This window comes from Nicotiana tabacum, chromosome 24 (assembly GCF_000715075.1).
Source record: "Nicotiana tabacum cultivar K326 chromosome 24, ASM71507v2, whole genome shotgun sequence".
NCBI classification, from domain to species: Eukaryota; Viridiplantae; Streptophyta; class Magnoliopsida; order Solanales; family Solanaceae; genus Nicotiana; species Nicotiana tabacum.
In genome coordinates, this window is record NC_134103.1 from 55,031,799 (window position 1) to 55,048,133 (window position 16,335).

Here is a 16,335-nt window from a genome sequence, read left to right on the forward strand (position 1 = left end):
TAGGCTAATTATTCATCAAGTCTTGCTCAAATCTTGGAAGATTAACAAGGAAACCCCACAAGTTTTTCATCTAAGAGGTACGGTTCCATACCCTAGTTTTTAATTTCATATCGAACTTACTATAAACATTGTCTTTGTAAGTTCTTTTCAAGAGATCCCTTTTATTTGGAATGGGATATCTAATCCATTTCAAGACAGCATTCAGAGCCTCATAGTTTATAACTAATCTAGGAGCACCTCTTTCTTTCTCTGTACTTTTGTTAACATAAAACGCAGAGCAACTCTAGGGAGATTTAGAAGGACAAATGATTTTATTATTACTGAAGATATTAACGAAGATATCATCTTAGGAATTTCTTTTATCACCCAGATAAAACATTTCATTACTGGTTTAGACGGTATTGCTACATGCATACTAGGAAAAGAATTGCATTTTCCTTTTGTTAAAACCCTTTCACAAGATGAAAGTAATTTCATTAGAGAAAAAACTGTTTTCCGCATAAACAAACTTTCTCAGCATTTAACCTTTTTAAAGGATGAAATTAAAGTTAAGAAAATCGAGCAGATTTTAAAAACCCCGATGATGGTTACTAAAATAGCCAATCTTCAAAACCTTTTTAAAGAAGAAATATGCTCTGATTTTTCTAACGCTTTTTGGGAAAGAAAAAAGCATTTAGTTGAGCTTCCATATGTTGAGGGATTCAATGAACAGGTCATCTCTACCAAAGCAAGACCTATCCAGATGAATCAAGAAATGATGAAAACTTGCAAAACGGATATTTCAAATCTTCTAAAAAATAATATTATTCGTCCTTCTAAATCTCCCTGGAGTTGCTCTGCGTTTTATGTTAACAAAGGTGCAGAGAAAGAAAGAGGTGCTCCTAGATTAGTTATAAACTATAAGCCTCTGAATGCTGTCTTGAAATGGATTAGATATCACATTCCAAATAAAAGGGATCTCTTGAAAAGAACTTACAGAGCCAATGTTTATAGTAATTTCGATATGAAATCTGGTTTCTGGCAAATTCAAGTAGCCGAGAAAGACAGATACAAAACGGCATTTAATGTTCGTTTTGGCCAATACGAATGGAATGTGATGGCATTTGGGCTCAAGAACGCCCCATCTGAGTTTCAGAACATCATGAACTCCATCTTTAACGATTACAGTTATATGTCTATTGTTTACATAGATGATGTTCTTATCTTCTCTGAAAACATAGATTCCCATTTCAAACACCTCAACACCTTCCTTAATATTGTTAAGAGAAATAGTTTGGTAGTTAGTTATCAAAAGATTAAACTCTTCCAAACTTCCATTAGATTCTTAGGTCATGACCTATATCAAGGATCTTACAAACCTATTTGTAGAGCCATTGAGTTCTCATCCAAGTTCCCTAATGAGATTACGGACAAAACCCAACTGCAGAGATTTCTAGGAAGTCTTAATTATGTTGCTGATTTTATCCCCAACATTAGACAAGTTTGTGAACCTCTTTACAAACGACTTAGAAAGAATCCTGTCCCTTGGAGTTCAGAACATACTAAAGCTGTCATCCAGATAAAGGGATTAGTGCAAAACCTTCCTTGCCTAGGAATCCCTAACTCAGAGAAGCTTACCAAACCCCAACCTAAACCTTTAGAAAAAGGATTAGCATCCAGCTCTTCAGTACAGACAAAAGAGAGCTACGCCATGAAAGTTCCAGAAACTTTCACAGAAGCAGTCAACCCTTCAACAAAGAAGACGTCACAAGAAGATCTTCACAAAGAAGAAAAGTTCGAATACGTTACCATCCAGGTATTACCCATATTAGCTCTGGATAAGGAGTATGAATGTCTCAGGATAGAAGGCCTAATCAAACCTTGTTTCATAAATTTTAATTATGTGGATATTGACAGTCCATACAAGACGAGGAGGTTCTACGAAGCTATCCTCATCGACATAGACTCCATTGAAGTAGAACATACTTTATGTGATAATAGACCAGGGTTCATTAATTACTCTAGGTTTACTATTAAAAAAATCTTATCACCGTTTGAGTAGTTTGTAGATCATTTGCACACCCCAGTAGCACTTAGCACTTAGACATCGTCCCCAGACTTATAATTGGCACGATTATAAAGCAGCATGGTTTAATTTCCTATACCACAGACCAGGACATACTTGGTTCGTCAAATATAGTTTAGATGTTACTAAAGCTATAATTCCTAGATACTTCTACGAGTGGCGGAACTTATTCGGAGGAAATAGAGAAATCCTCCCACAATAATTCTTCAACAGGTTTGATAATTTTCAGACCAAAGAGGCCATTTCTACTTTACTTGAGCACATTAGAATGTGCAAATATTTTGTTCAGAAACGTATATCCTTCATTATCAGTTGGAATTTCACTAAGGCAGAATTTGATAGAATCAAATATCTATCTAAAGAAGTCAAAATCAAAGGATGGACTCCTAAACAGCAAGTCCCAAAAGTTCCGAAAGACATCCAGCAAAGCTTCCCTAAAGCTTCACTTTCCAAGGCAGCTCTCAAAGAAAAGCTGAAACAAGCCTTACAAAACATAGACAACTATGAAGAAAGCCAAATCATGTAATTGATTGAAAACGCAGCTTCTACAGGAGAAAGCAGCAATGGAGACATGTGCGACCCAAAGGGAATAGCTTTGGCGTACATGGACCCAAATTACGACTGAAAAGTCTCTATCAACGAAAGCCGACCAAGTCTGCATCAGCAAAGGAATCTTATACTTTTTTCTGTTTACTTTAAAAAAGTAAACAACTTTCACCATTTGCTTTTTTAAAGCAGGACCCCCCATTACTACCCCCCATTACTGGTTGTCGATCAAATCTGACTATACAATTGTAAGCCTAAAGAAAAAAGGCATCCCTCACTTAGTATATATAAGACTCCCATCTCCCATTGTAAGAGGCATCAGAAAATTACCCAATTTTTAAGACCTCTCTCCCCTCTGTATTTTCCTACTGCTATGTTTTAATGTTAAATCAATAAAACTCCTGTAAGTTTTCAAAGGGCTTTTGTTATTCTGTTTAAATCTTAAATACTACACTTCGTTCCGTTTTTAAAACGTTGGTATTTGGAAATCATGTTTTTCATGAATGAAGCTGCTAATGAGAATGAGAAAAGAAGTTGTTAATAAAATATTTTCAGTGAATGATTAATGGAGTACATCTTCTCTTTATTCACGGATGAGTTTGGGTAGAAGGAAATCTAATAGGCTTGCTCGGCCGGGTTCTCTCGGTAGAGCGCCGATCGCGCTCCCCGAGTTTAGGGCGTGACAAAAACATGGAGTAAAAAACTCAACATGTATGTCTGAATAGCTCTGTGAATCATATTTATAATATCATGCATATGCGTATAAATGTCATACCATGCATAGGTATATGTGTTCATAACATCATCAAGCCTTTGAGGGCATCCCATCATATCATCTCGGCCACTGTGGGCAAATCATCAACGTATACCAACTGATCAGGTGGTGGTGCGTATATAACGCCATAACCTTTTTCCATATCCCATATACGCGTATATAACGCCATCTGGTCAAGGGTCAATGTACATGTATAAATGCATAAAATGCATAGAAAATACGTTAATAAGATTACTCGGAATGTCATAAAATCAACATGCCTTTCGGATAAACTTTATCAAATACGTATTTTTCTGAGACCGATGGACAGAAGATATAGTAATAATTCACATGGGGAATCAAGAATATAGACACCCGTAGTACTTCTATGAATAGAGTCATTTATGAAAATTGTGCATTTACTCATTTTGTTTGTATCGTATGGATCATGCCAAAAAGAAAGAAGGGATAGCCTTGACATACTTGAGGCAGTTCTCTGGACAATCCCTCTAACACACGACAATTGCGACAAAACACGTGATGGCAAGATCGGAGTAGGGAATAATCCGTATGATATTCTTGAGAAAGATTTCGCCATACTCCTTTAGAATCGCAAATGACACGTTGTTATAATATTAAGTAGTCTTGGTATGAAGTGTTGAAGCAATCACGTTGCTATTGCAAATTATCACTCCGCTTATAGAATTTTATGGGTTGTATGAATTCTTTTGGTGGCTTTCCCATCCGTTACTTGTAGATGCATCTCTCGTAATGAAGTAAAGAGATCTTTTAAAGTTGTGAGCTCCATCCGTTACTTAAGATTAGATATAAGCATTTTCATTTAGTTAATTTAGAGAGGCTCTCTTAACCTTTGGGAGTGGGCCCCACTTAGGATGACTTAGCCACCCAAAAATCTCCCAAAATACCACCTAATTTCCTAACCAAGAGTCACTATTTGGGCTTTATTTAAGACCCATTGGGCTACTACGTTAGGAGCTTATCAAGTTTATTCAAAATAATTCACCCCTTTCCTTAATCAACTTATTAATCCCCCACTAATCTATAATTAACCAATTACCCACATAATTAAGAATTATCCCAAATTACTTAAAATACTACTCACGTTTAACATACCTTATACACCTCACTATCAAGGTCATGTGGTACCTTGTATGTCACAAGTCCATAAATACAGGCTATTATAGCTTTGACCGTATTTTATCTCCAAATGTCAAACTTCGACGAAATTTATTTTCTTCGATTTGCTTACCCCCTCACCTTCACGAATTTGCTTATCACTTGTTTGAAATGCGTATTACCTATAATCTCAAAATAAATCTCATTCCCGAGCTTACGTCGATTAACTTACGATGAAACTTTAACGTACGAAAATGCGGGATGTAACATCTCATTTCCGAGCTTTCATCAATTTACTTATGGCGTACTTTCACGTATGAAAACATGGGGTATAACATCATACCCCCCTTTGGAACATTAGTCCTCGAATGCTAACTAATGCACTTATCATTTCATAACCTATGTCTTCCGAATATTTTAGTACTCTCCTTGCCATCTAGGCAGCTGTTCTGTGAATAAATCCAAAAGCCAAGGTATTCCCCCCTTTAGGACTCTTTCTCATACCACGACTTGTGGTCGGAATCCTTCCAATCTCGTAGCTGTTTCTACCTTCTATCATGCAGCCTATACGACACTGACCTTATGAGTGCGCTTATGCGATTCCTCTCTCCTTTTTCTTCCAGTTGTTTTTAGCCAATCTCTAGGCCTCCCTTTGGGAACATATACAAAACTTGACAAGATGTCCCTTTGGGCATCTATAGGTGTACTGAAGTTCTTCGCTCAGTACTTTATCGAATTTACGACTATTACTATATCTTGTTTCATAGACCCAGTTATCTATCCATATGACTTTACTGCATCTAGGTAGGTCATACTATACCATAACTCTTACTTTGATTTATCTTTATCGTCACTGAGGTCTGCTACCAAACTTCAGGTTACTCTGGTTGCTTATCCTATATGTATAAATCTAAATCCTTTAATGCTTTCTCATTACTGTTCGTCTTAGGAATGATGGCCTAATCTCATCTCATACTTTGTATTTTTTATCCATCCATTGTTGATTCACCTCAATATTGATCTATAATCTACCATTGATAACTTGACCTTTTATGTAATCACTAGGGCTCATGTTGCATCGTGGAACATTTGAAGTGATTTTTCTGATCCACCTGGGGTGATACTATACTTCCATAACCGTATTTCATATCATCCCAATGTGATTCACCTAACGTGAGTATTTTAATCCTGTATCATCCATGAAATCCCCCTTTTTTCTTTTTCAAATCATTACTCAATCGAAGGCCCAAATGTCATCCTTTATCTATCACAATTACACCCTCATTCTACTACCAGGGCAACATTCCATCTCTTCTAAGTGCTATTAGTCTTAGACTCCTTTGACTTCATTCAGGCTATACTGAGCTTTCTATAACTTAGAGAAACCATTAGCTCTCTCATTTTCATGGGCTTAATCCTGAGGACTTATCCATTCTCGTCACCTTCTCACTCGCCCTTTCTTATCCTTACTCCTCTCTTCCTAAAACCTTGTCGGTTTATCATACTTTAGCTTACGACCTACACATATCTATTAATACTACTCGCAGTCTTCCTTCAACTTGCTTGCACTATAGATTTATGTTATTCTGGAATATCAAGCGAGACATTACATCGTCTCTAACTCTTCTTTACTCTTTTGACTAGATATCTCGGTACCTAGAAACCATAGGCTGGAAAACATGCCACTGATGATGCCGCTATCATTCGTGGATACTGAATCCCAGTGCTTCTAGCCTTCTATCTGAAGTATGGACTATTCACCACTTTCTGCATTTGAGTATCTCGTACGTTGTTCACCTTTACCTTACTTACCTTAAAATCTCGCATCACATCTTCTATCTCTTTCATGACCTCCCTTCCACATAGGTATAATTCACATCCACAACTTGAAGCTCTATTATAATACTTGCACCTCTGGTGCATACACAATCCGGTGGGAGTTTCATACTGACTTCTTATGAGGCTAGTACTTTTCTAACTTGCTCTATCGTAGAGCCGTTATAGAATATGGTTGTTGTACTATCTCTCTTGTACCTCTGATATTAGAGTAATTCTGCAATGTTCTCAATCACAATTTTTATAATTTTCTAGGTCCAATAATCAGATTCCTGCTTTACTTAGTTGATGTAATTTTTTAGTTTCCCCTTCCCTCTGATCAGCCTTTATAAAGGCTTAAGCTATCTTCCGATCTGCGGTTCATGGTCTAGTTTACGCTTTTATGGATGCTATGAAATATCCAGGATACAATCCTCTAACAATTCAATCCTTTGTCTATGACCTGGACTCAATTCATTCTTTTAACTTATACCATAGTCTTCTACGGCTGTATGATTGTCAACATATATGCTGCATAGGTAATACTCCAAAATCTTAAGTGCGTTCTGCCACTTGTTGCATGAATACTTGGCTTATCTTAGTGCCCACACATATTGGAATACCATACATTGAATATCACCTTTTGATTTTATTTAATATTTTTTTTCTTCCCGTTCATTAGCCATGATAGGTGCCACTTTCTTATGGGGTACATACAGTGTTGTTGTAAGACTGTTGTATCATGCCCCGAACCTGGGGGGCGAGACCGGCACCTGGTGCCTCACCTATCCCTGCGTACCAACTTGTGATTAAGGGACTCTGCAGATATAATGTCATACTTTAGCCATGGGCCATATTGCAAGACAATTGCGAATGCTAACTAAACATCAATATAATGCTAGGCCGACAAGGCCATCATAACTATTACAGCTGGCAAACCAACAAAATATACATAAAAGGCCTACAAGCCCAAAATACTGCACTAACTGACCGGATATGTCTACAAGCCTCTACTGATGGATATACTGTGATCGGAACAGGGCCCTGACCTACTCATATCATATATATACTCATAACATATATACATATATATACAAGATGTACATAATGCTCTAGACCCGGCAACTCCGAAAGACATGGAGCTTACCTATCAAGCTGAACTCGGGCAATACCTAATGAGGAGGTCTACCCGTCTGTCTGTCTGAACCTGCACGCATGAAATGCAGCGTCCCCAAAAAAGGGACGTCAGTACGAAATAATGTACCGAGTATGTAAGGCAATAAAATAACTGAAATCTGAAACTGAACTGATAATATGATAACTGAAATTAACTGGGAGTCAAAGATGATCTGGAGATATACTTACCTGCTGATACTGACTCAACTCCTTCAATATAGTAAGTAAAATAATTGTACGGCCTTATAAGGCTCGGTATATATAACTGCTCTGCCATAGTAGGCTCGCTCATAGGCGCTCGGCCATACTAGGCTATGTATCTCGGCCATGCTGGGCTCGCTCATAGGCGCTCGGCCACAGTAGGCTCGGTATATAACTTTCCATCTGATCAGAGGTTGCCCAATAGGGGCCTGCCCATCGATTATAGCTCCATGGTAATGAAAATACTGTAATACTGTATATATAGGCTTGCTGCTCTCTTGACTGGAAGAAGACAATACTAAATTGAATATAGAATCTCGATAAGGAATTACTGTAATTTATGAGACTAGGATAATGTATATAAATTAGGGAGTATGAACTTCTCTTTATGCCTCGTTATCAAACACACGTAATTACGAGATCATGCCAAAATGAGGGAAGGGCTTAGCCTTAACATACCTGAGCCGGTTCTCTTGACAATCCCTCTAATACACGTCAATTGCGACAACATGTAATCGGCAAGATCGGAGTAGGGAAAAATTCGTATGATATTCTTGAGAAAGATTGCACCGTACTCACTTAGAATCGCAAAATCCCGTTGCTATTACACAGTATATTTTCGTATGAAATTTTTGCTGAAACAAAATCACGTCAACCTATCTTACTTTGTAAAAGAGTCATATCAATTCTTGTTTTGAGACTTTCATCCGTAACTCACTTACAAGATATATGAAAGTCCCTAACTTTTAAGATTTGTGGGCCCCACTTTTGGGGATTATTTATCCAAAATTCCCCTAATCATGCCACCAAACTATAAAGACCAAGCATCATTGCATCTTAAGTTCCTTGCTGCCACGTGGGGATAGGGACTTTATTAAACTTGCCCACAAATTTAAATTAATTTGTTAACTTCCCACTAAATTTAATAATTACCCGATTATCCACATAATTAAGAATTATCTCAATTTATTTAAAATACTACTCACTTTTAATACATTTTATACACCTTACTATCATGGCCATGTGGTACCTTGTATTGTACTTGTCCATAAATACTGGGTATTTTAGCTGGGGTCGTATTTTATCCCAAAATGTCAAACTTCGACGAAATTTATTTTCTTCGATACGCTTACCCTCTCACCTTCACGAATTAACTTATCACTTGTTTGAAATAACGTAATACTTATAATCCCAAAATAAATCTCATTCCTGAACTTACGTTGATTAACTTACGACGAAAATTCAACGTACGAAAATGCGGGATGTAACATCTCATTTCTGAGCTTATATCAATTTATGTATGGCGTACTTCCACATACAAAAACATGGGGTGTAACATCATTCCCCCCTTTGGAACATTCGTCCTCGAATGTTGACTGATGCACTTATCATTTTCATAACTTATGTCTTTCGAATACTTTAGTACTCTCCTTGCCATCTAGGCAATTGTTCTGTGAATAATTCCAAAGGCCAGGTCATTCCCCCCTTTAGGCCTCTTTCTCACACCACAGTCTATGGTCGGAATTCTTCCAATCTCGTAACTCTTATTACCTTCTGTCATGCACCCTGTACGACTTTTTCCTTGTATGTGCGCCTATGCGACTTTTCTCCCCTTTTTTCCTCCAGATTTTTTAGCCAATCTCTAGTCCTCACTTTGTAAACATATACAGAGCTTGACAAGATGTCCCTTTGGGCATCTATATGTATGCTGAAGTTCTTCGCTCGGTACTTTGTCGAACTTACGAATATTGATACATCTCGATTTATCGTTATTGAGGTCTGCTACCAAACTCCACGTTACGTTTCGTTGCTTTATCCCATATGTATAAATCTATGTCCTTTAATGCTTCCTCATTACTGTTCATCATAAGAATGACGGCCTATTCTCACCTTATATTTTGTGACTTTTGTCCATCCATTTTGATTCACCTTGATGTTGATCTGCTATTTACTAGTGATAACTTGAAACCTCTTACGTAATACATTGTCACTAGGGCTTACGTTGCATTGAGGAATATTTGAAGTGATTTTCCTAATCCATTTAGCGGTGATACTGTACTTTGATAACCGTATTTTATAGCATCCCAACGTGATTCACTTTACATGGGTATTTTAATCCTGTACAATTCATGAAATCCTCTTCAAGTCATTACTCAATCGAAGGCCCAAACGTCATCCTTTATCTATCACAATTACACCCTTATTCTACTACCAGGCAGCATTTCATCTCTTCTAAATGCTATTAGTCTTAGATTCCTTTGAGTTCATTCAGGATACACTGAACTTTCTATAACTTAGAGAAACCATTAGCTCTCTTATTTATATGGGCTTAATCCCGAGGACTTATCCGTTCTCATCACCTTCTCACTCGCCCTTTCTCATCCTTACTCCTGTCATAAAACCTTATCGCTTTACTATACTTTAGCTTACGACCTATACGCATCTATTTATAGTACTCGCAACCTTCCTTCAACTTGCTTGCATCATAGATTTCCTTATGTCATCCTGGAACATCAAGCGAGACATCACATCGTCTCTAACTCTTCTTTACTCTCTTAATTAGGCTTCTCGATACCTAGAAACCATAGGCTGGAAAATACGCTACTGACGATGCCGCTATCATTCCTAGATACTGAATCCCAGTGCTTCTAGCCTTCTATCCGAAGTATGGACAATACCTAATCTTCTGCATGTGAGTATCTCGTATGTTGTTCACCTTTACCTTACTTACCTTAAAATCTCGCATCACATCTTCTATCTCCTTTATGACCTTTCTTCCACATAGGTATAATTCACATACACAACTTGTAGCTCTATTATAATACTTGCAACTCTGGTACATACACGATCCAGTGGAAGTTTCATATTGATTTCTCATAAGGTTGGTACTCTTCTAACTGGCTTTTTTGTAGGGCTGTTATAGAGAATGCTTGTTGTACTATCTCTTGTACCTCTGATATTAAGAGTGATTCTGTAATGTTTTCAATCATGATGTCTATAATTTTCTAGGTCCAATAATCAGACTCCTGATTTACTTCGTTGATGTAACTCTTTAGTTTCCTCCTCCTTCTGATCAGCCTTTATGTAGGCTTAAGCTATTTTCCTATCTGCGGCTCATGGTATTAGTTATTACTTTAGCCTTTCATAGGCGCTATGGAATATCCGTGATACAATCTTATGATAATTCAATCATTTGTCTATGCCCTAGGCTCAATTACTTCTTTTAAGTTATATCAGAGTCTTGTACGGCTGTATGAATGTCCAATATATATGTTGCATGGATAATACTCGGAAATTTTAAGTGCGTTCATAACGTAACTAACTCTGGATCATTGATCGAATACTTCCTTTCGTTCCATCTCAGCTTTCTTTAAAAGTAAGTAATTACTTTTCCTGGCCGTTCTACCGCTTATTTTATGAATAGTTGGCTTATCTTAGTGCCCACACATATTGGAATTCCGTACAACCCATATGATCTTGAATATCACCTTTTGAATTTTTTTCTTCCTCCCGTTCATAGATACGATAGGGGCCACTTTCTTATGGAGTATATACAATGTCGTTATGAGACTGTTGTTACAGGACCATTTCTTCTTCAACTTACTATGCTTAGGTTTAAGCCTTCTTCCTTATTTCCTCAGCTAGTCTTTCATTGTAGTACTCAGGGAGGACCTTCTGACTCTTGTAAAGCCACGAGCTTATTACATCGCATTCCCGATAGATTTTTTGATGTCCTTCCTCACCTATAATTATCCGTAGTTACTTACCTCCACGCCCTTGGGCTTGTAAGGTTGCTTCTAAACTTGATATTTTGACAGTCTTCCCGGTGGCATTCTCTTTTATTTTTGTAACACTCATACGGTACCTTTAACTACCCCAACTCCTATCTGAATATTTCTAGAGGATTCACGATGTCATATCTGTGAGACTGATTTCCCCATGTTGGGGTTCACTGTGTTCGTCTTGCACATTATGTTGATTTGTTTGTGTCCTCTTGTTTAGCCATAACTAGGTTCTTCCTGAATCAACTACTAACTACTCGTTGGTCTATTCTTATATCAATATTCAGCGTAATCTTTCTTGGGTTATTTCCTTTGTCTTAACTTACGTCTCGCTTTGGTTCCTTATCTATCAATAACATCTTGGGTAGGAACCCTTATTTCCTCTCCTTGACGTCATGCTTGAATAATTGTAAAACCTCGGAAAATTTTGAAGTATTTTAGTGTAAAGCCCCGTAAATTTTGCAAGTGAATTCAAGGTTTCGTGGTGCCGGAGTAGGCTTACATGTTTGAGGTCCGGACTTTTTAGGTTGAACAATGCACCGGAAAGTAAAGAAAAATTTTTGGCGGAAAAGCGCAATAATGCGGTCCATTATGCGACCGCATAATCCCTCTGCGGGCCGCATAATGGCCGCAGAAGTGAGCAGGAGAAGGGCCAGTCTGGGGGCAATTATGCGGCCGACTATGCGACCGCATAACTGTTATGCGGTGCATTATGCGATCGCATAACTGTTATGTGGACCGCATAGTGACCGCATACACGGACAGATTTTTGATTATTTTGGTCTGTAATTATGTGTCCGAAATGCGGTCTGCATATCCATTATGCGGTCGCATATGCGACCGCAGAACCTGTTACGGAGCTCCATTTTTGGGTTCTTACAACCCGACCCTACTTCTTAAATACACGTAAAGGGTCATTTTTGAGCAAATATTCTGATGTTTTAGAGAGAAGGGAGAGTGTTTTAGAGAGAGAGAAAACCCTAGGCTAATTATTCATCAAGTCTTGCTCAAATCTTGGAAGATTAACAAGGAAACCCCACAAGTTCTTCATCTAAGAGATTGGGATTGCTAGAATTTCCGGAACGTTGTAGTAATTTAAGGAAAAGCTCAAAGCAAGGTATGTTGGCTAAAATTTCTCTCTTAGAATAAATATCCATAATGTTTCCATAAGATCAAGTATGATTGGCTCAAGATTAATAACTTCTATATTCCGGGTTATTCCTTATAAACTTGTTTATTCCGAATGAGCCTTATGTCGAAAGATAGATGTTCAAAGTATGGTTTGCATATTAAAATGTCGTGGCTTTGAGCCGTGTTTTAGATGAGATGGCCTAGTCGATCGGGTCGTGATCGGACTCCGTACTAAATTTACAGTGGTATTGATATTGACAGTAATTATGGTTGATTCTCTAATGAGATAGCTTAGCCGATCGGGTCGTGATCAGACTCCGTACTAAATTTACGCTGGCATTGGTATTGATAGTAATTGTGGTTGATTCTCTAAGGAGATAGCCTAGCCGATCGGGTCGTGATCGGACTCCGTACTAAATTTACGGTGGTATTGATATTGACAGTAATTGTGGTTGATTCTCTAATGAGATAGCCTAGCCGATCGGGTCGTGATCGAATTCCGTACTAAATTTACGGTGGCATTGGTATTGATAGTAATTGTGGTTGATTCTCTAATGAGATAGCCTAGTCGATCGGGTCGTGATCAGACTCCATGCTAAAAGTACGGTGGCATTGGTATCGTGAACACTCGTATAGTGAACATTGGTATTGTGAAAATTGGTATTGTGAACACTGGTATTGTGAACATTGGTATTGTGAACATTGGTATTGTGAAAATTGGTATTGTGAACAATGGTATCTAATGATCTCCCAACCAAAATTATATATGAAGTTCGTATTTTGAAAATTATTATCTTTTAACTAGACGTTTGGATATTGTTGATTGTGACTTATTGTTTCTATGTGTTGCCTTTTCTTATATAGGCATTCTATTTTGAAAGAGGATTTTTAGCTATACATACTAATGCTATTCGACAGTACTAACGTCCCTTTTGCCGGGGCGCTGCATCTTTAATGGATGCAGGTGGTTCTATAGCATACGACATTGATGAGTGATAGCAGTACACTCTTTTCAACTGATTTGGTGAGCCCCACTTCATTTCGGGGTCATGTATCTTTTGTTTCTCATGTACTGTGTTTTGAGGTATAGCCGGGGCCTTATTGCTGGCATTTTCATATTACTCTTCTATTGTACTTAGAGGCTCCGTAGACAGGTTGTGGGTTGTGGTTAATGTTGGGAACTGAACTAGATATGTTGGTATTTGGAAATCATGTTTTTCATTAATTCTATAAAGTCGTAATATTTTGGAAATTATGAAGGAAGCTACTAATGGGAATGAAAAAGAAAGTTGTTAATGAAAGCTTTTCAGTGTTTGATTAATGGAGTACATCTATTATTTCATAAATGAGTTTGGGTAGAATGAAATATAACAGGCTTGCTCATCCGGGTTTACTCGGTTGAACGCCGGTCGCGCTCCCCGAGTTTGGGGCGTGACAATAATCTTCTGGAATCATAGCATATCTGTAGGATTTGAATGAGTGCGATCTCATCCCTTTCTCATTTTTTTTTTGTATTCTTCTTTACTATTCCATAGTTACTAGAACCATTTAATTCTGACTTAATGCCACATAACTCCATATTCCCCCCTTTAGGGGAGTACTAAGATTTAGTGTTACGACGAGCTACCTGTAGATATTTTATCTCTTCATCTTTGGCGTCTTTGCACATGATCGATGACCCTTCATCGCCTTGCGATAATCCTTCTGTACCAAGGATAACAAAATTCCTTACTCACGAGGGAGACACCTAGTGTAATTGGCACACACAGTCCCTTAAGCTTGACTTTGCTCACATTGCTTGTGTTAGGGAAGCGTCTCCCTGAATGACCTTTAAAGATTATTCTCCTGTCGTCCATTCTATTATCGTCAGAACGCAATCTCTGAAATTTTCATGATACAGACTATTATCAAATCACTCAGTTCCTAATTCATGTTTAGTTTATCTTGTTCACCAGCCCATACTGATTTCTAATACTCTGGGTCTAACTTTTCCTTTGGGTAATCACGTTAGAGCTGCGAACTTATTTCTTGAAATGAGGATATAACTGTATGTCCCATACTCTTTTGTTGTCTTAAGGCATGTCACCTCTCGTCTCTTCCCTCACTTGACTATAGACTTTGTAATACTATCATCTTTTTGATCTACCGTTGTCATCCATGTATCATATCTTACTCATAATGCTTCATTAACTCTTTTCTTATTTCCCGCTAACATTTTTGTCTATCACTTTATTCTGAAAACTTCAATAAGATATTCTTTTACTCTTAGCTCCCCTTGCTCCATCCACTAGCTCTTAAGGTTGCCTAACATTATCTCTGTACTAGGGGCGAGAGCCACTCTAAGGTAATATTTATCCCTTCCAGGATTCCAGTGCCTATCTTTGTAGTACTCATATCTAGCTGTACTATTTTAGAGTACACCATCTGGGTGTCTCACAAAGAGATATATTAGCTCATTTGCAATATCCTTCGGAAATGTCAACTAACGCAAACAATCCATCATTCTCTTAAACTACACCTGTCAGCCCCCATAGGGCATAATTGGAATGGGTGTGATCCATTGTATATATCTCTGTTACTGTTAAAAGTAACTCAGAATGCTTATATTTCTCTGCTTAAATTGTAAATATTATTAACCTTCATTAACTGGGTACCTCGTATCCTTCTTCACCTTGCTTCTCTTGCGTGCTGAAACTTATGTCTACCTTCCGATTCTCTTATTTCTTTTTACCGTAAGAGTGGATAGATATTCTTGCCTTAGGGATCCTTATCAAGAAGCTTACAAATCTTACTACACACATGATCTACTGGAGACCTTACATTTACTCATCATAAGCATGATGCAAAATTGAGTTCCTCTGACTCAACTCTTCCATAGCCGCATTCAATACATTACTAACCGTCTTTTCTCGATGTAGGCATCATCGTATTATGAATAAGATAGAGTTTAGAAAATTGAGTTCTTACAACTGAGCTCTACCACACGATATAGAGTAAGAAGAAAGAGTGGCAGTCCTAAATGCCCTATAGCCTCCTGCTTATAAGTGTGGTACACGTCACACCCATAAACAAGACTCTACTAGACACGGCTTGTAGATTCCCTAGGACAGAACTGCTCTGATACCACTTTTGTTACAAGACCATTTCCTCTTTAGGTCACTGTGCTTAGGTTGAAGCCTTCTTCCTTATTCCCTCAGCTAGTCGTTCGTTGTAGTACCTAGGGAAGACCCTCTGACTCTTGTAAAGCTTCTAGCGTATTAAATTGTATGCCCAATAAACTTTTTGATGTTCGTAGTCACCTATAATTATCCTTAGCTACTTACCTCCACGCTCATGTGCTCGTATAGTTGCTTCTGAACTGATATTTTGATTGTCTTCCCAGTGGCACTCTCTTTTATTTCCGTAACACTCATACGGTACCTTTAAATACCTAACTCCTATCTTAATATTTCTCAAGGGTCACGATGTCATATCTGCGAGACTTAATTTCCCATGTTGGGGTTTACTATGTTTATCTTGCACAATCTATTGATTTGTCTGTATCTTCTTGTCTAGCCATAACTAGGATCTTCTTGAATCAACTACTAACTATTCATTGGCCCATTCTCATATCAATATTCTGCGTAATCTTTCTTGGGTTATTTCCTTTATCTTAACTTACCTCTCGCACTGGTTCCTTATTTATCCATAATATCCCGGGCAGGAACCCTTACTTCCTTTCCTTGATG

The 16,335-nt window shown here is 37.8% G+C and overlaps 1 protein-coding gene across 1 annotated transcript in view; it reads right to left on the reverse strand.

The window, feature by feature from the left end:
- Positions 1–2,350: 2,350 nt before the first annotated feature.
- LOC142178154 (uncharacterized) overlaps positions 2,351–16,335 on the reverse strand; it is a 67,469-nt gene continuing 53,484 nt past the window's right edge. The window contains exon 6 of the mRNA XM_075247481.1: positions 2,351–2,537. Coding sequence (XP_075103582.1) covers positions 2,351–2,537 — 187 coding nt within the window. The remainder of the gene's footprint in view (positions 2,538–16,335) is intronic.